At 41.9% G+C, this 26,664-nt stretch overlaps 1 protein-coding gene across 3 annotated transcripts in view; it reads right to left on the reverse strand.

Annotated features, from left to right (window-relative positions):
• LOC104001739 (transmembrane protein 132B-like) overlaps positions 1-26,664 on the reverse strand; it is a 58,426-nt gene that overhangs the window by 27,422 nt on the left and 4,340 nt on the right. For 2 of the 3 annotated variants that reach the window (XM_063786134.1, XM_063786135.1), the window contains exon 2: positions 15,312-15,384. The exons of the other annotated variant lie outside the window; for it this stretch is intronic. In XM_063786134.1, the coding sequence (XP_063642204.1) occupies positions 15,312-15,377 (66 nt within the window). In that variant the 5' untranslated portion in view covers positions 15,378-15,384. The remainder of the gene's footprint in view (positions 1-15,311; positions 15,385-26,664) is intronic. 3 annotated transcript variants of the gene reach the window in all.

Genomic DNA, 26,664 nt, shown 5'->3' on the forward strand with positions numbered 1-26,664 from the left:
AGTATGGACGAAACGATGCATATTACTAAGTGAAAGAAGCTAGCCTGGAAAAGCTACATAACATACAGTTCCAAATATATGATGTTCTGGAAAAGGCAAAACTATGGAGACAGTAAAGAGATCAGTGGTTGCCAGGGGTTTCAAAAAGGAAGGGATGAAGAGGATGAGCATAGAGGATTTTTAGGGCAATGAAAATTAATACAACTCTCATTTCCTTTCCTGAATCATAGTACTTATTAGCCTATAAATCTTAGGAGGACTCAGAGCTTTTGCATTAGTGCATTTCACGCTGCTGATAAAGACATATCGGAGACTGGGTAATTTACAAAAGAAAGAAGTTTAATTGGACTCACAGGTTCACGCAGTTGGGGAGGCCTCACAATCATGGCAGAAGGCAAGGAGAAGCAAGTCACATTTTACATGGATGGCAAGAGGCAAAAAGAGCTTGTGCAGAGGAACTCCTCTTTTTAGAACCATCAGATCTCATGAGACTTATTCACTATCAGGAGAACAGCACAGGAAAGACTTGCTGCCATGAGACAGTTGCCTCCCACTGGGTCCCTGCCACAACACGTGGGAATTCAAGTTGAGATATGGGTGGCGACACAGCCAAACCATATCAGCTTTCATTTGTGCCTTTGAAAAGTTAGTCCAGAAAATAATATTAGCCCGTTTTCATGGGAAATGAGAGTGTTAACTTTGCTGTTCCAACAAGTACTTCTCTCCAATCCAATGCCATCAAAGGCACTTCTCCGGGATGTGCCATTGGCTAAAAAGTAGGGTGGAAAGGTATTGATGGTCCAAGACAGCAATTTATAACACCGTGCCAGGCCATCCACGATGTTGGGATGGATGGTGACTCTGCCAGCTGCTGGAACAGAATGAAAATGAGAATATTTATGCCGACATGGGAGCAGGAACCCAAATGCAGCTAAGTGATTTCTTGTCAGGTAACTTCCTGTGCAAGGGGGCACCCATTGAGCAGTGTGGACTTTTGATTTGAGCTAATACTATTACCAGTAGGGGGAAAAACCCATCCTCTTACTTGATACTTGAATTTAAGGAGTTGCTTTCGATATCAGGAGGCAGAAGAGGCATGACTGAAGGTTAGAGAATTACTGAACTCAGTGATTTAGATGGTAACGTTCAGGGTTCTTTCTCACTGATGTCCAGAGCTGATGTAATTTCAACATTTATTTGTTTTGATAAATTTTGGAAATTATTTTTGAATGGTCAGGATCCCAAACAGAGAGAGGAAAGAGTGACTTATTAAAAATTTCAAGGAAGATGAACACTGGCTATGCTCAGACACCTAAGGTCAGATAAACACTGGCCCTAAATTTGCTCTCTCTTCTGTCCAGGGAACTTGACCCCTGACCCGGCTCTGACTACTTCCAGCTGGAGCTGACCCCACCCCCAGCTCCTGAGATGCATTCCTGGATCCAAGCCAGCAGCCAATCAGCACCTGGCATTCCTTGGGCCCCAGTGATTGGTTCATGGTCTGGCACATGACCACAGCTGGACCAATCAGATGGGGCTTCCTATAGCTGGGAAAGCACAGTCTCCCTGACCCCAGGTCCTCGGCAAGCCCCAGGTCTGATGCTGGCAGCGGCCTCTGACTTGGGAGTGACTTCCTCGCATCAAGAAGCGGGAGCCCAGAGAGGCTGGCAGTGCCAGGTTCAAACTTAGAGCCATGGGCTCCCAGTCCTTTCCACTAGGTTCTTTCTCACACGTGGAGCTGCCTTCAGGCTCCTGTCTCATCTAATTTTCAGGTGGACTCGGGAACAAGGACGGGCTGAATTCAGCTACCGCCTCATTTAATGTGGAGCCGTCATTCAGGACGTGCGTCTCCATAGGAGACAAAGCCAGCCTTCCTGTGCGTGGCATAGCGGGAGCCCCAGTCTACATAACTGACTCCAGCAATTTCCTCTCCTAACCACACCTGCCACTCTCCTCCCTACCCTGAAAGTAATAGGACTCAGCTTCCACAGCCACCACGCCGTTCATACCACCTTCATGTCAAGAGGGTCACAGCATCCCTGGGAGGTCAGCAGGAAAGGTCCCAGCATCCCCATCACACAGAGGAGGAAGCTGAGGCCAGGAGGGCGTCTTGCCGGTTCAAGATTACAAAATCTTCCCAGGGCAAGAACCTGCATCTTCTCTATTCTAGGTAAATATTTCTGTTGGGGAATTATTATTATTTCTCTTAATAAAAAGTAAGACGTACTGTTTCCCAACACTGCACCTGCACTACAGCACTGTAGCAAAGGGAACAAACTTTAGGATCATTCTTGACCTAGAATTCTGGGCCTACCACTAACCAGGTGACCTTGTGTGAGATGCCATTTTATTACTTGAAAATAGGGCTTATATTCTTACAGTAGTGTCAGGATGGAATGCCAGAGTATACGTAAACTCAGACACACTATCCTTGTCCTTCTGAGCCTTTGCATTTGCAGTTCCCTCTACCTGGCACCCTCTACCCTCAGATCTCGGCATGCCTCGTCCCTCTTTTGTGCAGGTTTCAGCACCAACACCACTTCCTCTGACAGGTCTTCCCAGATCCTTTCTCTAGAGTACTTCAGCCCACCCACACCCAGCCATCTCTCTACTCCCATACCTCCTATCTTTTTTTCATGATATCTGTCCCCATCTCATTGCCAGACTTAAATCACATCGATTTTTCTGCATGATTGTCTGTCTCCTCCACTAGAATGTCAGCTTTGTGCGGCCAGGGCCAGCTCGCTTCCTCCCTCCTCCCGTTCACCACTGTATGCCCAGTACTTAGTGTCTGGCATGTAGTAGATGCATAGCAAAGATTGGTTGAAAGTTTGAATTCATGAACTAATGAACTGCTTAACACAGTTCCTGGCCTCGAGTACATGTTCAACAAGTGGTAATAGTTATTATAAGTAATAATACTACTTTGCCTCTTCCTCAGAGGAAGAGGTCTTAGTCCTGGTAAAATATATAGGGACCCACTTATGTTAAATGGTTCCTGTTCACCCACCATGTCTCTGCAGCAGTAGGCAGCCCTGGCCTGTACTTGAGAAGTTAGTAGTACTCTCTAAACGGAGCTCCATCTTGGCAGGTAACCCACAAGCTTCCTAAGGACCTTTGCATGAGAGGGGCACTCGGGAGCTTTGGCTTTTCACATCCTGTGCCCTGATGACACAGAGATAGTCCCAAGCTTCTCAGGACCCTCTTGCCTTGCAGCCAGCAACTGTGTATTCCAAACTGCCCTGGGTAAGCTCCATCATCCACTGTTCTACAGTGCTATTTAGGACCCAGAACGAGTGGCCTCGTCCACAACTGGGGAGGGCCTGCACGGGTCTTTCATGTGCATCGTCTGACACTGTTGATGAGGGCATCATTCAATAATCCAGCATCCCCTGCTCCCTGTGCTTAGGGAAATGAATTTCAAAGCCAGGACTGCTGGTGGCTTCCTCATAAAGGGGCAGTTCCAGGCTCTGGGCCATTCTTGGTCCTGAGAAGCCACAACAGTGACCAACCTATATTCTTTGGTTCCAGACCTTAATGAACTGTCAGGATTTAGAAAGCCCAAATATTCACAGAAGAGCAGATATCATTTTCTGGGTGGTTAAGTGGGCCCACCAAAGTATCCTTGTTTTCACTAAACTACTACTAATGTCAAAAGAGCCTGAATCTTTTATCAAGCTGTCAGTCCTCACTCTTTCCTTTCCCTGCCTTGCCCCACATCAGAACCCACAAGCAAAAAAAGTCTGTGCACTGCTTCTCGTGGTGCTGGCATGAAGTTTGAACCACGTATGTCCTGGCAACACAAGGAAGCCCCATCCTAACCAGCATATAACCCAAGCTGGCCATCTGTTTCTGTGTTCCCAAAACATTTATGCAGCTGCTTGTAAGCCTGCCCTGATCTCCTCTGAAAACTTTGTTATGTAGTAAATCTTGTTATTCCTTCCTGCTTTGTGTGTGTTGGTGGAGGTGGAGGGAGGTGGGGGTGCAACCAGCGCCATTGCCTTAATTTTAGGAAAGTGATGGGTTTCTCACTTCCACTGTTGGGTCAAAGGGCTACTATATGTCTGTTAAAAAGGGATACTGGAAAATGTTAGAATTATTAAATACACAGTACAATCCAAAGGAGTGTCTGTTCTTTACCAATCATAAAGGTTGAAAGACAATTAAAGTTTTCTCTCTACATGCTTCAGTTTTATTTAACACTGGGCTTGTTCACTGTGTGAACTCGTAGTACCTTCTGGGATGATTCTTCTCAACCTGGGGACACCCTCAGCCTTCACGGCTTTCCTTGTAAGACTCCACCAGACCTGAACTATCCAACCTCTGATGCAGTGTTCCTCTCAATGTTCAGAGCTTCCCCCGAGCCCCAGCAGACCTGCCCATACACCCACTCTCTGCTCTCATAACACCCGAGACTGGCCTGGTAGTGACTGCACTACCACAGTAGCCAGAATTGCACTCACATCGTCAAGTGTGTTCTTGGTTGCTTCGTGTCAGCCTTCTGTTGGATCATAGGGACGGGACTCTTTGTTCCTTTTGCTCTCCATTCCATCCTGCAGCGCAGCCCTGGGACTGGCGTCTACTAGATGCTCATTTAACATTCATTAAATGTTGTTGAATGAATGACTGTTCTGGGCCACTGCAGGAAATAGTACATTCCCTAAAGGGTATTGAGTGCAGAGAAGCTGCACTCTTTAGGGACTTGGGAGCTTTGGCTCTTCAGGGACTCGGAAGCTTTGGCTTTTCAGATCCTGTGCCCCAATGACATAGAGATGGTCCCTAAAGAGCTTATGCAAATTAGAAAATAGTGCCTTTTCCATCCCTGACAAAATTGTCCTTATATATCAATTTGGGTAGAACAAGACACTTTCTTGCCATCTTTTGTACAGCTCTCCTACTAAATTCATACATCTACAATGTCTAGGATGTGAATTACATTGCCTTAAACATGTCCATGGGCAGTACACAACCTGCACAACCTTACTCAGCAGTCCTGAGTGTGTTCAGACAGGCTTAGGCTGGGCGGCCACTCAATTGGGACAGAACCTGATCCTACTGCAGACAGGCTGGATGGCCCTGTGCCCCTCCACTGACCTCTACTGGAGGAATGTGCTCATAATTCCCCAGGCCATCCCTATGTGGCTTTATCTACTGAGACATTTTACATTCTAAAACTGTAAAATGGATTTCAAGTAAAATCACACAAAGTAGCTACTAGCTAGACGTTCATCCACATCGTGAGGTTAACCCATCATCCAAAAAGCAGATGCCACAAATCTTTTAGGGAAATACAACAGTGACATTCTGGGAAAAGTGAGCTGAGCAAAGGGAGGAAGCCCCTTCTGGTGAGGGAAGGCATGGGGAGGATCCAGGGAGTATGATGAGGTGGCTTTTGCAAGCCGACTTTTGGTTTTCCTAGGATGGGATTGCATCATACAATGACTCTCTGGGGTCAGAACTGTGCCTTGTCTAGATCACAGCTCCAAACTATGCTGCCCCCATGACGTGATTAGACACGGAGCGAGGCTACGGCAGCTCCACCCCTGCCCTCCCCAAAGCTCAGACCATAGGGCACCCCGCTCTTCATCTCTCCTGAGAAAATGTGCAGTCATTCACGGTGACCCGTGAGCCTCTAGGGACCCAATACTCTGCATTAGTCCAGGAGAAAAACACAAGCAGGTGACTTTCTTCATCTGCATTTTCACCAGGAGTTTAGAGTCAGTTACAGACAATACAGTGCCATTATCTAATATAGTGGTCATTATTTTTTTTCTCATTTTTACCTGAGGAGAAAATTACACAGGTTATTTTATCAGGTGAAGTTTTAAATGATCTTTGGTGTTAATATATAATACAAAGTGACAGCCTCTATTACTGCAAGGAACTGAAGAGAAAATTGGAAGTTTACTTCTTACAGAGGAACCTGGAGGCCCATAGAAAAGCAAAGGAACCATTTGTCGTTCTTGACAGAAATAGCTTTTCTCTCATTTGAAGACACAGACTTTACAGTCACAAACTGAACTGTGGCCATTCATTTAAAAAGTCTTACATAGACACGCAGGTTTGAATATGATTTTCAAAATCCAAATTTTTCCTGAAAAAAAAAATGCTTCCACAATGCAACATCCAACATTATTTCCACATTTTTACACATAGGATACTTTTGAATTTCATAAATGACCCCATTTTTAAATTTTAAGTAACTCAGTTCATTGAATAATTGTCAGTACTGTAGGTCAGGAGTTTAAAAGGAACCAATAGTGCCTATTCTATTTAGTAAATATCTTGACAAGCCATAGAATCTCTGTTGCAAATACTAAATTCTGTTGTAGCTGAAAGCAGCCATAGACAATACATAAAAAAGAGACATGGCTGTGGTCCACGTATTAGTCCGTTTTCACACTGCTATAAAGAATATTACCTGAGACAGAGTCATGATAAAGGAAAGAGGTTTAATAGACTCACAGTTCTGGCCGGGCGCAGTGGCTCACGCCTGTAATCCCAGCACTTTGGGAGGCCGAGGCGGGAGGATCACGAGGTCAGGAGATTGAGACAACGATGAAACCCCATCTCTACTAAAAATACAAAAAAATTAGCCAGGCGTGGTGGCGAGCGCCTGTAGTCCCAGCTACCAGGGAGGCTGAGGCAAGAGAATGGCGTGAACCCGGGAGGTGGAGCTTGCAGTGAGCCGAGATCGTGCCACTGCACTCCAGCCTGGGCGACAGAGCAAGACTCCGTCTCAAAAAAAAAAAAAAAAAAAACCACTCACAGTTCTACCTGACTGCGGAGGCCTCAGGAAGCTTACAATCAAGGCAGAGGGCAAAGGGGAAGCAGGCACCTTTTTCACAAGGCTGCAAGAGGAGAGGAGTGAGTGAAGGAGGAACTGTCAAACACTTACAAAACCATCAGATCTCATGAGAACTCACTCACTCTCATGAGAACACCAGGGGGGAAGCCACCCCCATGATCCAGTCACTTCCCTCCCTCAACACGTGGGGATTACAATTTGAGATGAGATTTCAGCGGGAATGCAGAGCCACACCGTATCAGTCCAATAAAACTTGATTTACAGAAACATTGTGGACCAGACTTGGTCCATGGGCTTTAGTTTTCTGGCCTCTGCCAAAGATGAATGTTCCTCCAACCCTCCCAGAATCAATTCTCCTGTAAAATTTCCAGTCTCCATTAATTGCAGCTCTATATTTTCTGTTTGTAAAAGAAAAAAAAAATCTTGATTTCTCATTTTTTTACACCTAAGATGATATCCATCAACAAATCTCATCTCTACCTTCATGAATTAAGAATCTGAACACTTCTCACCACCTCTACCTCCAGAGCTTCCCCCCTGACTCAAGCCCTTGTCATCTTTGCCTCAATCACTGCAGTGCACTCCCTAGTATCCCTAGCTTTTGCCCTTATTACTTGTCGGCCTTTGCTTGACAGCAAAGTAATCCTGTTAAAATGTCTATCAGCCTCTTCTTCTCAACCCATGTCACACACACAGTCAAAGCGTTTATAGAAGTGGAGTCTATAATGTTCAACACAGCCTCTCCCTGTCTCTCCTACTCTCAGACTTATCTCCTCCTTCTACCCTTGGTCTCACTGTTCTCCCTGGTATTCCTTTAACACACCAGACACGTTCCTGCCTCAGGACCTTGGCACATGTCACACTGTCTACTGGACTGCTCTTTCTCCAGGTGTTGGCAGGACTTCTTTAACCATTTCCTTACATTTTTAGTTGACTTTCTCAGGGCAGCTTCCCTGAAAAATGAATCTTTACATATCAAAATATTATTTCATGTTTCTCTGCTTTATTTTACTCCTTAGCAACTTGTCTAACAGTCTATATATTTATAGATTGGGTCTACTTTCTTTCTATACAGAGCCAGGGATTTCTGTTAATTTTTTTCTTTTCGATATCCCCAGTTCCTAGAATAGATGAGGTGCCCCATTGATAGGTGTTGAATGAATGAAAAAATGAGTAAACAATATTGTTAACTATGCAGACTGGATACTGAAGCTCCAGGTAATTCTTCTTTTTTTTTTTTCAGATGGAGTTTCGTTCTTTTTGCCCAGGCTGGAGTGCAATGGCATGATGTCAGCTCACCGCAACCTCCACCTCCCAGATTCAAGCGACTCTCCTGCCTCAGCCCCCCTAGTAGCTGAGATTACAGGCATGCGCCACCACGCCAGGCTAATTTTTTGTATTTTTAGTACAGACCGGGTTTCTGCATGTTGGTCAGGCTGGTCTTGAATTCCCGACCTCAGGTGATCCACTCGCCTCGGCGTCCCAAACTGCTGGGATTACAGACATGAGCTACTGCGCAGGTGATTTTTATACATATGGCTAAGCACACTCAGATCTTCAGAATTAAAACTAATGAACATTAAAATGGAATACCATGTTTAACTATTGAGCTGGTAAAGACTTATTTTTTATAAAGTAATATCCTATGTCAGGGAGGGTATAGTGAAAGGAACATTTCCTATACTATCTATTTCAAAGTCAATTAACACGGTCTTGCTCCAGAAAACTTTGTCAATATTTAGCAACTGTCTTAACATTGCTTATGCAAAGTGATCCAGTAATTCATATGAATAAATCACCCTAAGGAAATAACTGGAGACATGAACAAAAATATGTAAAATGATATTCACTGCAGCATTGTTAATGATATAAAAAAAGAAATATTCTAAATACTCAACAATAGAAGGATTAGCCAAATGATGCATGTCTCAGCTGAATGGTGAGATATAATATGTCATTAAAATCATGTTTAGAAAGGTATTAGTAACACGAGAGAAAAGCTTGCAATATATTGTTACAACAGACTGAAATGGCCTCAGTTCTTCCATCTCAGCATACACCAATGAGCCCTGGTCTCCTCAGGGCTGGATATACTTTCCACCCCTCTGACTTCTGGCTCAACCCTGTTGATTTGCTTGGAAACTTAAAATGTCCAAAGTGACTTGCTTTGGCCCATGACAGGTAGGTAGAGGAGCTACCTACACATTCCGCAAATATATGCATTTTCCCACTGTGAATTCTTATTTATCTGTTGTATTTAAACATATTTCCCAAGGCCATTTGTAAGTTACATTTTTGATGAATCGAAGAATGATCTTTTTAAAGCTGGACTTAAGTAATGTAAATACCTGAAAAACACTCCATGATTTAGACTGATGGTTTTCATACTTTAGTGGAATTCAGAAACACCTGGGAATTTCATTTAAAATGTGGACTCCAGGGCTTCCCTCCCAGACTGATCTGGGGCAGTGGGAGTGAACAGAAGCCAGCATTTTAAAAAGTATTTCAAGTGATTATGACATAAGTTGTCACTGGACCTCAGGCTGATGTTACTGTGAAGTCAAGTGACAACTTATGTCAGAATCACTTGAAATACTCACGACAAGTCATTCAGGTTCTTGGCATTTTGAATAAACAATTGCACAAAATGCACAAACAAAGCAATAAAAGAATGAAGCACTGAAAGCAGTCAGGCTGTCCTGAACCTTACCTGTAGGAGTCTCATGTATTTCTGTTGGCCCTCGTGTGCTTCTGTCATCATCCTGAGAGAGACACACAGGCTGAACTGCTGTCCCAGGAGAAGGACATGAGACATGTGGCACGAGCCACCCCAGCTGAGTCCCCAGGATGAACTCACCTGGATCATCCGTAGGAAAGATTCATTAAAAAAAAATGACTGCTCTTTTAAACCACTGAACTTAAGGGTATTTTATTATACAATAATATACCAATATAGCTGTATACTTTAAAAAGGGAGCATGCTAAGAATGGTAACCATAGTAAATATGCTTTCATCTTCTTGAGAAAAAGATAGATGCAGAGAAGAAACTAGAAATAAATTCGTCAAAAGTTAATTGTGATTATCTCAAGGCAGTGGGAAAATAGATATTTTAAAATTTTATTCTTTGTAATTTTCCACATTTAACAAAAACATTAGTCACTTTCACAATCAGTAAAAAAACTAGAATTGTTTCCCTGACAGAGTTCATTTGTGTCATTTGTATGGAAGAGAGAGGTGGTTTTGGTGTACGATAGCAAAGCAGTGTTGTTTAGTGGGAAAAAGAAATTGGATCTGGAATTAAAAATCCTGGGATAGGTTTCTGTCTCAACCCCATCTGCCTAGGAGATACTGTTCTGAGCAACAGAGCAGTGAAACGAGCCTAAGACACCTAACAGGGCAACTGTAGGGATTATGTGGAAATACAAACATTTATGCAGGAAGGTCATTTAATAATCCAAATTTTAATTATATGTCAGTGAAGCAGGAGAATAGGATTTGGAGGCAGGGAACCTAAGGCCAATTTATGCTGACTTCCTAGAACTGAATCAAAAGGAAAACCCCACCTTTCTATGCCCAAGTAACAAAAGGATCAGAGGCTACTCCCTTTGCAACCCGACCCCGCTTTCTGTGTTGCAGATGAGAAATGGAAAGTACCGCTGATTGGTCGGTCCCCTCCCACAACCAATCATACTGGTCACAGGCCTAGTCTTCATTTGCATAGGGGTGCAACTTTGTAACTTCACTTCAGCCTCTGATTGGTCACCTACTGCGACCAATCAGACTGGTCCCAGGCCACTCCTTCATTTACATAGGGTGTAACCAATTAACCAGTGGAAACTTCCAGAGGGTATTTAAACCTCAGAAAATTCTGTAACCAGGACTCTTGAGCCTGCGCCCACTCCAGAGGGTAAATCTCTGCTTTTGTACTTTCCAGTAAATCTCTGCTTTCAGTGCTTCATTCTTTTATTGCTTTGTTTGTGCATTTTGTGCAATTGTTTATTCAAAATGCCAAGAACCTGAATGACTTGTCGTGAGTATTTCAAGTGATTCTGACATAAGTTGTCACTTGACTTCACAGTAACATCAGCCTGAGGTCCAGTGACAACTTATATCATAATCACTTGAAATAGTTTTTAAAATGCTGGCTTCTGTTCACTCCCACTGCCCCAGATCAGTCTGGGAGGGAAGCCCTGGAGTCCACATTTTAAATGACGTTCCCAGATGTTTCTGAATCCCACTAAAGTATGAAAACCATCAGTCTAAATCATGGAATGTTTTTCAGGTATTTACATTACTTAAGTCCAGCTTTAAAAAGATCATTCTTCGATTCATCAAAAATGTAACTTACAAATGGCCTTGGGAAATATGTTTAAATACAACAGATAAATAAGAATTCATAGTGGGAAAATGCATATATTTGCGGAATGTGTTCATACGTGTTCGTAACAATCGGGCTCCAGTCAGGACACAGACACTACATCACTAGTTTGAACATTAAGCTTTTAATATAACAATTATCTATTAAAAGGGATGAAAACTCTTCAGAATATAAGGGGACTTCAAAAAGTTTGTGGATAAACAAAATTAAAAGATAAAAGTAAAAAATATAAACTGTGTTTGTGAGCATGAAGTCCGTCAAGTTGAAGACACTTTTGTGAGTGATGATGCCAGATATTTAGTCCATCCCTGTAGAACTGAGGGTCCTGGAAATGTTACCATGTCAATGCAGTCTTTTCAAATTATGAACTGGAGAAAAACAGGTAAAAAGTTTCCTTTAAATATAGATTTTTTTTTAATTTTAGCAAACAAGAAGTCAGAAGAAGCCAAATCAGGACTGTAAGGTAGATGCCTAATGATTTCCCGTGGAAACACTGGCAAAATTGCCATTTTTCCTTATTTTTTTGATTATTATTTTTTTCTTTTTTTGAGACAGGGTCTCCCTCTGTCACCCAGTTTGGAGTGCAGTGGCACAATCATAGCTCATTTCAGCCTCAAACTCCTGGGCTCAAGCAATCCTCTCACCTTAGCCTCTGAAGTAGCTAGGACTATAGATGCACGCCACCATAGCCAGTTAAGGAATTATTATTATTATTATTTTATAGAGACGGGATCTCACGATGATGCTCAGGCTGGTCTCAAACTTCATGGGCTTAAGCAATCTTCCCACCTAGGTTTCCCAGAATGCTGGGATTCCAGATGTGAGCCACCATGCTCAGCTGCACAATTGCCCTTGTTCGATGAGAGGAATGAGTAGGAGCTTTGCATTGTGATGGCGGAGAAGGACTCTCTATTGAAGCTTACTCGGGTGTTTTTCTGCCAAAGCTTTGGCAACCTTTCTTAAAACACTCTCATAGAAAGCAGATGTCATTCTTTGGCCTTCCTGAAAGTCAACAAGCAAAATGCCTTCAGCATCCCAAAAAACTATTGCCATGACCTTTGCTCTTGATCAGTCCACTTTTGCCGAGACTGGACCTCTTCCACCTTTTGGTGGCCATTGGTTTAATCGTGCTTTGTCTTCAGGATAGCACCAGTAAAGCCATGTTTCATCTCCTGTCACAATTCTTCAATGCAGTTCTTCGGGATCTTGATCCCACTTGTTTAAAATTTCCAATGAATGAAAGCTTTGCTGTTCTCTGTGGCTGATCTGGGCAAAGTTTGGCATCCACTGATTGGACTCCACTGATTGGAAACTTTGTTCAACTTTAATCATCAGCCAGAATTGTGTAAGCTGAACCACTTGAGATGTCTATGGTGTTGGCTGTTGTTTGTGCTGTTAATCATCAGTCCTTTTCAATTAGGGCACAAACAAAAAGAACTTTTTTCCTGCAAATTGATGTGGATGGTCTGCCATTGTGGGCTTTATTTTCAATATCATTTTGTTCATTCTTAAAATGATTTAACCATTTGTAAACTGCTAATTTCCTTTAGGCATTATTCCCATAAACATTTTTTAGCATCAATTATCTCACCATTCTTACACCCAGTTTCACCATAAATTTGATGTTTTTGCTTCAATGTTTGCAGAATTCATGTTGCACTCACAGAGGCTTTTTCTCAAACTGATGTCTTCTTATTCTTGCTGCCTTAAACTAAATCCTGCTCAGATGTGCTACAAAAAGTCAGTATGAATTTATTTTGATGCAAAAAATGGCTTGAAATCCATGCATAATTTTTCAATAAATATGCATTTTCCACTAATTTTTGAAGACTCTTTGAACAGGAATAATAAATGGAAGGAGCAGCTACTACTTGTAGGGCTAAAGGAACGTACCCAAGAAGTAAAAAACATAAAGCGTACTTTCTCCCAAGCTGAAATTCAGACCTCATTGAGCTGGTGTGGCTGTACCCCATTGCCTGGTTGGGAAGTGCGCTGAGTGTCTTGGGCCAGAGCTGGTTCCCAGCTAATGAGCCAAGTTACCCACTGGTGGGCCAGTGAAACTCACTGAACAATGAACACCACCAGACCTCTGCAGGCTGCTGGGAGCTATGCCACAGGAACAGAAAGAAGACACTGTAATCAGGAAGAAGAGCCCTTCCTCAGCTGTCCCTTTCACTGTCTCTCTAGCACCCCCCATTGGAAAAGTCCAATGTTGCATCAACAAAACAGAAATATTTACAGGGTCCAGCTCCAAGACCACAAAGCAAGGAGGGATGGGTGGAGTTGGAGCTGACAGGCAGCAAACAGAATTGGCAGAATTACTTTTTCTAGAAAGTTCAAGGACATCTGTATTCGAAATTTCCTGTCATACCTTGCAAAACTGTATGGTGTTAATTTTATCTTTGTTATTCTGAATGTTCTAAATCTGTTATCAATGAGTCAGTTCTATTTGAAAAGATGTACTGGATGGTTATGATCATTCATTTTAGCAGAAACTCAATTTCCAAGGGAGCAAATGAAAACAGAAGATAAGTAGTCAACATCACAAAGCATGTCAAATATGAAGTGAAAAAAATAAAATAAAAGCTGTCTCTTAAGGAAGTGCTTAAGACATTCATTCATATTTGTGTTTCCCATGGGTCTTTAGATCAAGATAATAGAGCAATTAACTATATCTAAAAGACTTTAAACGTCTTTGTACTTAATTCTTTTGGACAAGGACAGCTGAAATTCACTTTTGAAATGGGGACTACTTGCATGTTTTTCTACTTTCTCTCCATAATAAAACACGAACAAATGCAACTACTTCCTTCCAGTGATAAAATGAATGAGCGCATTCATGAAAAGCTCCTCAACTCACATAACAGGTTGTGAAAGGAAGAGTGATTTTCTGAGCCTTTGGGGATGTAGAGTCATTGAGAAGCATTCGTCTTAATTAATAACAGAGATTAAATTTAAACATGCTTGGCAGCTGTTCCAATATACTTTATGGTTATCACAACAAGCATACTTTATCTCTACAGTGATAAACAATATGTAACAACAGTTGTCAAAAATCTGTTTGATGATGCAATATTTACATATGTAGTTGGTATTAAATGCTTTTTTTTGAAAATTCCTTGGGGCTAATTATTGTTGTTGCCTAATGGGAAGTTTAAAGGAGATCTTCAATGATAATAATTGTAACCAGTCATCAGTACTTTATGTCTTAATTAATGATGCCATCTAGAGAACAGTAATTGAGACTTTCAGAGAAACTGAAATCTAGGGGGAACAAAAGAAAAACAGGAAATCACATAAAGGGAGGGGGCATCAAATCATAATACAAATTCTGCTCCAGGCATTGCTTAAATGATAAAATACAGAGGCATAGGGAAGACCGGTAAAAATCCAGGGAGAAAACACAGCAAAAAATTGAGGTAGATTTCATAGTTTCAGTCTAGGGAGGTTAACTGTCAACTAAAACAAAAGTAAATTTAAAATTTAACAATCTACAGACAAACAAAACATATTCTACAGTTGCTACATTTTGTTGTCTGCAAAGTTCTTTTTTTCAATCAAAAAGTAGGGGATATTTTAAAAGACAGAAAAGTGTGGGCCATAATTCAGAAAGTAGAAGTGAATAGAAAAAGATCCTGCCAGATCCCAGATGCTGAAGTTAGCAGACATGGATTTATAGAAGCTTTTGTAAATGTATACAAATAATTAAAGAAAAAAACATATTCAAAGAAATAAAGGAAAATATGGTATTTATGAGAGAAAGCAATTGTAACAGAGAAATGTACACTACAAAAATATAAATTTTAGAGTTAAAAAAGAAAAATAACAAAAATGAAAAATTTACTATATTGACTCACCAACATATTGAGATGTCAAAAATATGTATTAGTAAAGTTGAATACACCTTAAGAAAAATAATTACATCTTAAGAATAAATAGAAAAATATTAAAGATAAATTAGCAAGACTTCTTGGATCTTTGAGACAATACCAAATGGCCCAACATCCATGTAATTCATCCGAGGCCAAGTGAAGACCAGAAGAGGGAAAGAGACAAGGAAAGGAAAATGAAATACAGAAATAACAGTCAAAACTCACTAAATTTGGAGAAAAATGTTAACTTACAGGTCTAAGAAGTGTAACGAACTTCAAGTAGTTTAAACACAAGCAAATCACGTCAAGGTACATCATAGTCAATCTGCAAAGCACCAAAGAGAAAGAGAAAATACTGAACTCAGCCAAAAAAAAAATAAGTATTAAGACACATTACATAGAAGGAAACAAGATAACAATTAACAGCCCATTTTAACAAGAAACAGAGAATAGCATAATAACATGTTCCAACAGAACAGAATAATAAAGAATGGATTTACCGATACAACAACATGGATGGATGTCAAAAACATTATTACGTAAAAGAAGTCAGATGCAAAAGAGTACAAACATAAAGATTCCATTTATTTCTTATATATGAAATGTTAGAAAAAGGCAAAACTGTAATGTCAGAAAGCAAATCACATTTGCCTGTGTCTGGAGTTAGGGAACAGGGATTTCCATCAAAAGATCATAGGGAGATTTGGGGGATATGATGGGAATATTGTCTATCTTCTAGGAAGTAGTGGTTACAAAGCTGTAAACATTTGTAAAGCTGATTGAAGTGTATATCTAAGAAAGGTGAAATGCACTGTAGGCAAATTATATCTCAATAAAACTGTTTTTTAAAAAAATCTTGTTTCTAATGTCCTGAAACCATTACAAATCAGGATTCTTTTGATCACAAGAGAAAAAAATCCATTTATTGTCCTAATCAAAAAATAGTAATTCATAAGCTCTTGTAAGTGAACATGCCAGAGATAGCTTTAAGTATGGATGAATCTAAGGAGTCAAAGATCGACTGGGAATTTGTTCTCTTCATCTTTCACCCGTGCTTCCTTAGTGAGGGTTTTCCTCTCAGGCAGGTTATCCCTTCACAGGAAGATGGCAGCTGGAAGCTCGGTTGTTCTGACAATAGCCTTGGGACTGATAATCACTGGGCCCTCATAGGCCAAGTGATGTGAACCAATCATGGTGGCTAGAGAGATGGTATATGCCAGTTGACTAGAACCATCACCAGCTAAACCTCATGGTCCAAGAGCCAGGAAGAGATGGTTTCCCAAAGGAAAATCAGAGTGTTATGACCAGAAGAATTCATAATCAGCAGGCCAGTGCAATGGACATCATTCTATGTGTTATGATTGGGAAAGGAAAAGCAAGCTCACCTTTTATGGCCATCTTCCATGTTCTGAAGATGTATTCTAAATGATTCATGGATTCTCATGGCTACAACCATTGCAGTGGATATGAAAGGATTTATTCCAGCTACAAACTACAAATAATTTCCATAAGGCTCCTCTTACCTAACTCATGGGCAGCAAGTGCATGTGCAAGTTCCTGACACAGTATAAAGTGCAATAGTCTTTGAGTCACTTCATTTATACCATCATTAACTCGCCTTGGGCAGCAAGCCACATGCATGGTCCTTGCCACAATACAGCAGTCTCTGTGTCACCTTATATATGCCAACACTGAGCCTCCTCCCCTTGTGATTATGGCGCCCCCACAGCCCTGAAGTTTGAAGTTATTCAGCATTTGATAGTGCCTCTCTCCTGTAAGTCAAGCCCAAGCTTATAGTCACTGAGTCATGCAGCCATTTGACCAATAACAGCAATCAATTCAAACCTGAGTCTTGCTCACTCAGTGCCCTTGTTCTAATTCTATTCTTCTCTGGAAGACAGGGGCCTTGCTAGGTATTCAATACTTACTGTGTTATTGAATTCTTGGAACGCTGTGATGCCTGTGTATAATCATCCCCATTTCATTGTCCGTGCATGATCTGTCAACACTTTATACCCATCGCCTCCTCTATCTTCCCTCTGTGTGCTCTCCATGCTACCCTGGTCACACAGAGCTCCTTGCTGTTTCTTTAAGACACCAAATAGGCATCCATTTCAAGGTCTTGCTAATTGTGGTTTCCCATTCCTGGAATGGATGTCTCCAAAATAATAGTTTTATTCATTTTTGCACTTCCTTTGGGTCTTGCTGAAATAGCATCTTATGCTTCCATGAAAGACTTCTATGGGCACTCTACGTAAAACAGCATCACACTTAGTGTCTCAAATAGATTGCTAAATAAATTTACTTACTGGGTTTTAGAGATGAATAACTTGGAGCTCAGGGTGATTACAAGTCTTAGCTGAGCAGGCATAGCTGAAAAGCAGCACAGCCAGGATTTTAGCTGTGTTTTCCAGGCTTTACACATGCTCTTCCCATCACACCATACTTCTATCAAACATTGAACACAATGGTTTCACCTAAATCAAACCAAATCTTAGAAATATCTACAACATAGAAAACTGACGAAAGCAGTGCTGCTGTCTATTGATGTGAGAATCTGAATCGGTTGCATGAAACTCATGGAACAGTTTAGAAACCATAGTCTGGGCGTACCTGGGCCTCAGAACTCACCTACTTCAACCCTGCACACCTTGGCTCAGGACCCTAAAACTCAGACAGTTTAAGGGGCACCTCCTCAGGTGACACAATTTGGGCCTCCCAGCCCTTTGTTCAGAGCCCTTTCCACTGACTGTGGTTGGTACAGGCACAATCAACAGGTCACAGACTGCAGATCAGGACCCATGTCCTAGTCTGGGAATGGGGATTTTTCTGAGCAACAATTTCTCTGAGCAAATCGTTTTTATTCTCCATGGGCTCCATCCAACAATGATGAAAAAGGCCAGGCTCACCATAAAAAATGAGGACTGAGCCCTAGTTAGCTGACATAATTGTAATAGTTACAATTAATTAAGTCATTGTCATGTGGTAGGTACTGTTAAAGCTCACTATTTGTGTTAATCCATTGACTCTACCTCACCCTATGAGATAATGTATCTCTCAGTCCTAGTTTGGTAGCAAATATCACAGCAAACCTTAGTTGCTTCACACACAAAGATGTTTTTCTTGTTCACTGGTTTGTTGACCTATGTACCAATCACTGATTAGTTGAATATTCCCAACCACACTGTTACCACAGAAAACCCAGGAAGGTGAAACTGGAATACTGCTAGTCATCATGGTAGAAAGAAAAAAAACTATGGATGCCACAGTGATTAAATGCCCTGCAGCATGAGTGACATGTTATTACTTTTGTTCACGAATCAGTGGTCAACATTGCATGACTCTATGGCCCCACCTAGCACTTAGACAGTAAGGAAATGCAGCCCCACCTGTCTTAGTCAATATTGGCTGCTATAACAAAATACCACAGACTCATTGACTTAAAAACAAACATTTGTTTCTCATCGTTCTGGAGGCTGAAAGTCCAAAAATGGGCTGTCAGCATGGCTGGGTTCTCGTGTGGGCTCTTTTTCTGGTGTGCAGACAGCTGCTTTCTTACTGTTTCCTCTCATAGCAGAGAGAGGTCATCTGTCTCCTGTCTCTTCTAAGGGCACAAATCTCATTCTTGAGAGCCCCATCCTCATGGCCTAATCACCTCCCAAAACGCTCGCCTGCACGTACCATCCCACTGGGTGTAAGGGCTTCAACATATGAATTTTGTGGACACAATCAGTCCAGATGCTATTTAGGGCATCAGTCCACATGCCCTAAAGTTAAAGAGCTAAAATATGATAAGCAGTGCATGTGCCTGTCTCAAAGAGTTGCTGATCCACTAGGTGTTGATATGAACCCTATTTTATACATAAGAAAGTTGACATACAGAGAAGGTGACATCACCCAACTTCATCCAACAAACGAGTGGCATAGCTGGGGTTTGAGCCAGTGGTCTGGCGCCAGAGCCTGCCTTCCACATCACACCTCGTCATACCCCACTGTGTGGTCGGCAGCATTCAGTGAGAGCCAGCCTGTGGTCAGTATTGCAGTTTCCTCTAAAAAGAGCAGATAGAGCACTGTTGTCATTCTTTCCCAGCCTCCTCAGACAAGAAGGATGGTATTTTTGCTGTACCCTAGAGGTTCTAGAAGGGAAAACTAGAATGGCGTTGGGATTCTATGGGCTGATGAGCCCTGTCCACAAGGGCCACCACTGGGAAAAGGTAGACGGAGGCTTGGGATTTTAGGGTGCAGTGATACTCACCAGATGCCAGTGCTGGTCTCTTACCCCTAAACTTTTCCAGTCCAGGAGGCAGTCTGGGATGTGGCATCAGGTCTGTATCATTGAGCAGGCTCTCCTGGCCTCCTTATTGGTCACCACCTCTGCACCTGGTGTCCTGAAACTGAGCCTGGCTCCAGGCACACCACCCACTCATGAGCTCCCAGCATCTCCCTGTGGTGGGGGAACTTTATGTACTGTGACTTGGGTCATTACATGAATTGTGAGCAGGGTTCATTTACTTTAAACACAGGTGTTTACAAAACAAATATCTCCAGCTGAACAGACACACACACACACACACAATACTTCATGCTGATAGTAGGTTCCACTTCCAAGCTAGGAATTGAGCTCAAAGACTTTTAGGCATCAGAACTAAAAGTCAGATGGGACAATTGGCCTGAGTTTTAACTAAGGAAAAACCTCAAGGATAGATATTGTATCTTATCTCCAAATAAGGCCATGTACACAGAGGGTATATAGCCACAGAAACACTTCATCAGCATTAGAATAAGAATATGGTCTCACCTAAATGTGTACTTGAGTCCCAGTGTCATATATCTATTGTATATTTGCAGAGGTGATATCTACCATAGTTAAAGCTGTGAGAGCACGGACCTGCCCATACTACTAGTGGAAGTCAGACATAAAAGGTCAGTATACACACACCAGTGCCCACAGAGAAATATCAGCCCTGCACATTTGGGAAACTCTATTTTTGAAAATAAATCCCATAATTTTCTTTTGAATCACGTTAGTATTTTTTATTTGGGTTAAAAGCATTGGTGTAATAAACATAAACATTTAAATAACACCACACTTTTTAAACCCTGTTTTTATTAGTTTTCCATGGTACTGTAATAAATTATGATAAACTTAGTGTCTCAGAGCAACGTACATTTATTATCTGAGAGCCTGGAGGTTAGAAGACAAAATCAGGTTTCGCCAGACTAAAATCAATTGCCCACAGCACTGCATTCCTCTTGGAGGTCCAGGGAAGAATCTACCTTCAAAGCCAGCAATGCCCAGCACCGTCTTCCTCGGGTTGTGTCACTCTGGTCTCTGCTTCTGTCACAATACCTCCTTCTCTGACTCTCTGCCTCCCCTTATTTATCTAAAAGGCTTTGCGATTAGATTGGGCCCACCTCGATAATCCAGGATTGTCTCCTTAATCTCAATGTCCTTAATTTCGTCACATCTGAAAAGTCCTTTCTGCCATGTAAGTTAACATAATCACTGGTTCCAGGCATTGGGATATGGACACTTTGGGATTAATTATTCTGCAGTGTTCTTTTTTAAAAAAATGTTTCAGGAGCTTTGTACACGGAAGTGTTCTTGACTTTCTTCTACACTGAGGTCCATGTTCTTGGCAGGGGCTGTGGCCTCAGACAACACACTCTCTGCTGTGTTCCAGAGACACCGCCAGCAGCCAGTGGGCCCGGAACCCCAGAAATGTTCTCCTACCTGGGATGCCTCTAATGTTCTCCCACCTGGGGTACCTCTAATGTTCTCCCACCTGGGATACCTCTAATTTTCTCCCACCTGGGATACCCCTAGTGTTCTCCCACCTGGGGTATCTCTAATGTTCTTCCACCTGGGGTACCTCTAATGTTCTCCCACCTGGGAAGCACCTCGCCTGGAAAACTGACACTTCAAAACTCTTTGGGGTGACTGAGAAAGCCTTTTTCGTTACTCTCATTCTGGTTTCCTAAACCAGAATTAGAAGCTCATTGTTTCAGGAAAGAAAGCATGAGTCTCAACAGAGCCTATTTGTGTAAGGTCTGTATTTTGTTTGTAAAGCAAAACAATTTGGATATCTCTATCTACCTATCTATATAGATACATGGAACCAATTTTTAATAGATGCAGAATTTCAGTTTTACAAGATGAAAGGAGTTATAGGGGTGGATGGTGGCGATGGTCATACAATATTATGAATGTGTTTAATACCCCTGAACTGTGCACTTAAAAATAATTAAGATGGTAAATTTTATATGTGTATTTTACCACAATAAAACATAATTTTATAAAACTGAACTAGAAGGTTAATTGCTTTATTCTGAACACATCGAAGGTGTATGCTAAATGTCACTCCCAGGAACGCTTGACTGGAACGCAGGGGCCTGGTGCTGTGGTCTTGGGCCAATCTATCCACTTTGTGGGTCTTGATTTTCACACCTATAAAATGGGCATAATGCCAATTGCCATTCTGGATTCTCCACCCAAGTGCTCAAGACAAAATCCTATGTGTACCCCCTACTTTCTCTTTTTTCCTGAGCCCCCACATCAAGGCTCCTAAGTCCTTTCAGCTGAGAAATATTTAATCAAACCCAGCCTCTTCTCCCCACACCAGTGCCACCCCAGGATCAAGCCAGCAGCACTTCCCACTGCAAGAGCTTCCCAGTGGGCTCCTTGTTCCCGCCTGAAGCCTGAAGACTCCTCCTCACTGCAGCCACATCGCTTAATCCTTTTGAAGCTCACATCTGATTATGGCACCACCAGCATTAATGTCATATGGCTTCTTACTGAGCTCAGGATGCAGACTCCAATCTTTATGGCCTTCAGGGCCCTTCCCAGTCTGACCCATCTGAGATCCCAGCTGCATCTGGCCCCTCTCAACAACCTCTTCCCTGTACCCATTATCTGGCCACACTGCACGTCCCCTGCTCTCTCTGTCCTGCCGCAGAGCATTTGAATTGTTCTTCCCTGCCTTGAATGCTCTCCCCATGCCCCCTGGGTCTAGTCAGCCCATTCGAGATTGTCATTCATTCAACAGCTGTCAACTGGGCACCCACTGCGTGTTTGATCATGTGTTTAGTGGGATCCTTATGGGATGAATGTCTTCCTCCAACACACACACACGTGCGCACGCGCGCACACACACACACACACACACTGCCGCCAAGTCCCATGTGTTTTTCCAGGGTTAAGCTGACCTTAGTCCTCTACCACCCACCAATCAGCCCCAAATGCAACCGTCATAGGAAAAATGCAAGATCAGAAGACATAAGAAGAAGGGACAGGGAAAGGAGAAAAAAGAAAGAAAAGATAAATATTTTTAAAAATAAAGGAAAAAAGAAAAAGGAATGGAATGAGAGAAAGAGGGAGGCAGGCTGAAGGGATGCTCCTCAGAAGGTGGCATCCAAAAAGCCAAGGTGGCTGCAACTGTTACCTCCATCTCTCTTTCAGCTCTTATTTCAACAGACATTTGTTGAATATCCATGAGATGTCAGGTTCTCTTCCAGGTGGTGCGTATACGAAAGTATGAAGACGCCTGTAATCCCAGCACTTCGGGAGGCCAAGGCGGGCAGATTACAAGGTCAAGAGATGAAGACTATCCTGGCCAACATGGTGAAACCCCGTCTCTACTAAAAATACAAAAATTTGCTACTTGGCAGGCTGAGGCAGGAGAATCGCGTAAACTCAGGTGGCAGAGGTTGCAGTGAGCTGAGATCGTGCCACTACATTCCAGCCTTATGACAGGGTAAGACTCCATCTCAAAAAATAAAATGAAATAAAATAAAATAAAATAAAATAAATATAAGTATGAAGATAAACATGAGCTGCCCTCACGGAGCTGACATTCTCCTGAAGACAGAGAAAAGTCAGCAAACAAATAAATGTAATAAGATTTAGAACAGTGCTAAATGCCATGAAAGGAAGAAAAAAGATAGGACAGGAAGACCAGGCAGGAGACGAGGACAGGCATCTGGCAGGAGATGGTGGTGGCCGGACTCCGCTGCTGGTGGTGAGGTAGAGTAGAGGGTTAACTCTGGATATATTTTGGAGGTTACAGCCACTAGAACTTGCTGATGGACTGAATATGATTCTTGAAAATGGAGAAGCATCCTGGGTGACTCCTCTATTTTTATTCCAAGCAGTGGGATGATGGTAGTGCCATTTGCTGATTAGGGGAGACTGATGGAAAATTCTGTCAGCACAAAAATGGGACTTGAAGAACCTCATGAACTCTGGAATTACCGAAAGCTTAGTAAACCCTTTACAAATTAGGTTCCCAGAAACAAATGCCACAGGCAGAGTTAATTAACAGGAATTTCACTGAATGAGAGGCTTGTTCTTAGAGTTACAAATGATGCCCTTTGAACGGCAACTCACATCAGAATCACTAAGTATTCAGCCCATGGACTGGGAGCAGAAAGTTGAATCGATTAGTAATGGAACAAGAATGAATTTCTGGTGAAAACACAAATGGCCCCTGGCCAAGTGACTGTCTAACAGCTGATCACTTGCAGTGTGCTTGCTGGTGTGCCACTGAAGAAGGTCTGCGTGTCTCATCTGAAATGTGACAGCCGACAGCAGTATCACTGAAATCAGTAACAGTCCATGGTCCTCATCACCGATTGCCAAACATTTCAGAGGAAAGAACTGGGACTTGGAAGGTGTGGATTTTAAGGTCTGTTTAGGCGCTGCCTGGCTGGGTACAAGAAACACATTCTTTGAACCAGAGTAATAACAGGATAAATGACCTGGGAAAGGTCACCCCGTGCCTCAGTTTCCCTTGGAGGGTGACCTTAATTAGATGATCAACAATGTTTCCATACAAATCGGATACACTCTGTGGGCTTTCAGCTGCCGAAGCACAGCGGACGGAGACATGAGATGGGGATGGCGACGCTGACGCCACCAGGAGCTGAGCGTGCACGTGGGGGAAGCAGGCCTGGCTGGGGATGGGCACAGTGTGGAGATCTGCAGAGTTTCGGGGTGGTGGATGAATGTGTGGACTCTGGAGTCAAGTGGCCTCTGGGGAGGTGCTGTCATCCCCGTGTTGCAGGCGGGGACACTGAGGCTCAGGGACATCCAGGGACTTGCCCCAGGTCCCACAGCCAATAAGTGGCAGAGCAGATATTTGAAGCCAGGTTGGCCTGGCTCTAGGACCCAATGCTCCTAACTCTGTGCTTTAGAGGAGCTTTGCCATCTGTGGTCCCTGATATGCCACCTCCTAGATTTCCCTGATCAGCCTGGCCAAGACAAGAACAGGACCTGACGTCCCCATCCAGGAAGAAGCTGACTCAGCTTCTACCTCTGCTCCCTTCTGCCTTTGTCATGTGGAAACAGCCAGAGATGGCATCAATCAATCAGTCTCTCTCTCATCTCTCTCTCCCTCTTTACCTCACTTTCTCTCTCCCTCTCCCTCCCTTTCCTCCCACTTTTCTCACTCTCTCTCCCTTCCCTCCCTTCCTCTGTCCCAGTTATGATATCCATTCTCAGAGCCAAAGTCAAGAGCAGGATGTCTATTTAAATAGGAGTTAATTCCAGAAATACAAAACAATTAAGTAATCTACCATATTAACAGTGTAAAGGACACACACACACACACACACACAAAATCCTGTCCATTGATGCAGAAAAGGCATTTGATAAAATTCAACAGCCACTAATGACAAAAATTCTAGGCAAACTAGGAATAAAATTCAATTCCTTTACCCCAATTAAAAAGTATCTACAAATATTAATAGCTAAGAACATACTTAATGATTAAAGACTGAATATTTTCCCTTTTAAAAAAACAGAGAAAGATGAGTTTGTTTGCTGTTACAACTAATATTCAACGTAGTGACTGAAGTCCTAGCCAGTGCAATAAGGCAAGACACATAAGTAAAAAGGCCCGCAGATTGGAAAAGAAGAAATAAAGTGTCTCTGTTTACAGATAATAAAAATATCTTCATAGGAGATTTCAAGCAATCTATACAAAAATTGCTAGAAACATAAAAGGAATTAGTTGTGGAAGGTTGCAGAATACAAGGACAATGTGAAAAAAATCAACGTATTTCTATCTGAATGAGGAACCGGAAACTGAATTTAAAACATAATACCTTTTAGAGTAGCAACAAAAATGAAATATTTATATATAAATCTAACAAAACACAGACATTGTCTGTATGCTAAAAACTTCAAAATGTGATAAAACACAGTGGAGATATACTGCATTCATTCATTTTAATCAGCATCAGAAAAATGAAAATTCTCCCCAAATATATGAGTAAGATTAATGCTATTCCTTTCCAAATCTTAGCAGAAATTGTTTATAGACATAGAAACTTATTTTAAAATGTATAAAGAAAGACTATGGGAATATAATAGTGAAAACAATTTGCAAAAGAAAAGTGAGAAAAACCATGTTGTCCAATGTTGAAACTTTGTATGTAGCTACAGAGGATTTCCCAACATAGGCACTGTGGAATCAGATAACTCTAGCGGTTGTGCAGGACTCTTCTGTACAATATTGAATTTTGAGTAGCATCACAGACCTTTACCCACTAGATGCCAGTAGCAATATCGCCTACCAAATCATGACAATTAAAGATGTCTACAGATGGTGCTAAATTGTTACCTGTGTGGCAAAGTCACCCCAGATGAGGACAATAATAGTGAAAACATTATGATTGTCAGAGGGGTCAACACACAGGTCAATGAAGCAGAATAAAGACCCCAGAAATATAACCACATAACTATGGCAAACTAATTCTTTTGCATAGGTGCAAAAGCAATTCGATGGAGAAAAGATAGTCTTTTCAATAAGTAAAGTTGAACAAGCAGATATCCACATGCAAAAACATAAATTAAATAAAATAAAAACCTCAATAAACAACTTAATTCTTAAACGTTGCACAAAATCTACCTCAAAAGGGTTCATAGATCTATAAATAATATGAAGAATTATAAAGCTTTTAAGAGAAAATTTATTGTGGCCTGGGGTTATAATAAAGAGTTTTATTTCTTTGGCATAACACCAAATACATGATCCATAAAAGAAAAATTCAGTAAATTAGACTTTGTGAAAACTAAAATCTTTTGCTCTGCGGAAGAAACTATAAAGAAAATGAAAATACAAGCTATAGACTGAAATAACATATTTGTAAATTGCATATCCAACTAAGGCTTTAACATTTAAAATGTATAAACAATTCACAAAACTCAATAATAAGCAATCTAACAGCCTGATTAAAACATAGGCAAAAGACTTGAACATTTCACCAAAGAATACATTCACATAGCAAAAAAGCAAATGAAGCCGGGCGAGGTGGCTCACGCCTGTAATCCCAGCACTTTGGGAGGCCGAGGCGGGGGGATCACGAGGTCAGGAGATCGAGACCATCCTGGTTAACGGAGTGAAACCCCGTCTCTACTAAAAATACAAAAAAAAATTAGCTGGGCGTGGTGGCAGGCGCCTGTAGTCCCAGCTACTCCAGAGGCTGAGGCAGGAGAATGGCGTGAACCTGAGAGGCGGAGCTTGCAGTGAGCCAAGATCATGCTACTGCATTCCAGCCGGGGGGAACATGCGAGACTCTGTCTCAAAAAAAAAAAAAAAAAAAA

This window comes from Pan troglodytes, chromosome 10 (assembly GCF_028858775.2).
Source record: "Pan troglodytes isolate AG18354 chromosome 10, NHGRI_mPanTro3-v2.0_pri, whole genome shotgun sequence".
Classification (NCBI taxonomy): Eukaryota; Metazoa; Chordata; class Mammalia; order Primates; family Hominidae; genus Pan; species Pan troglodytes.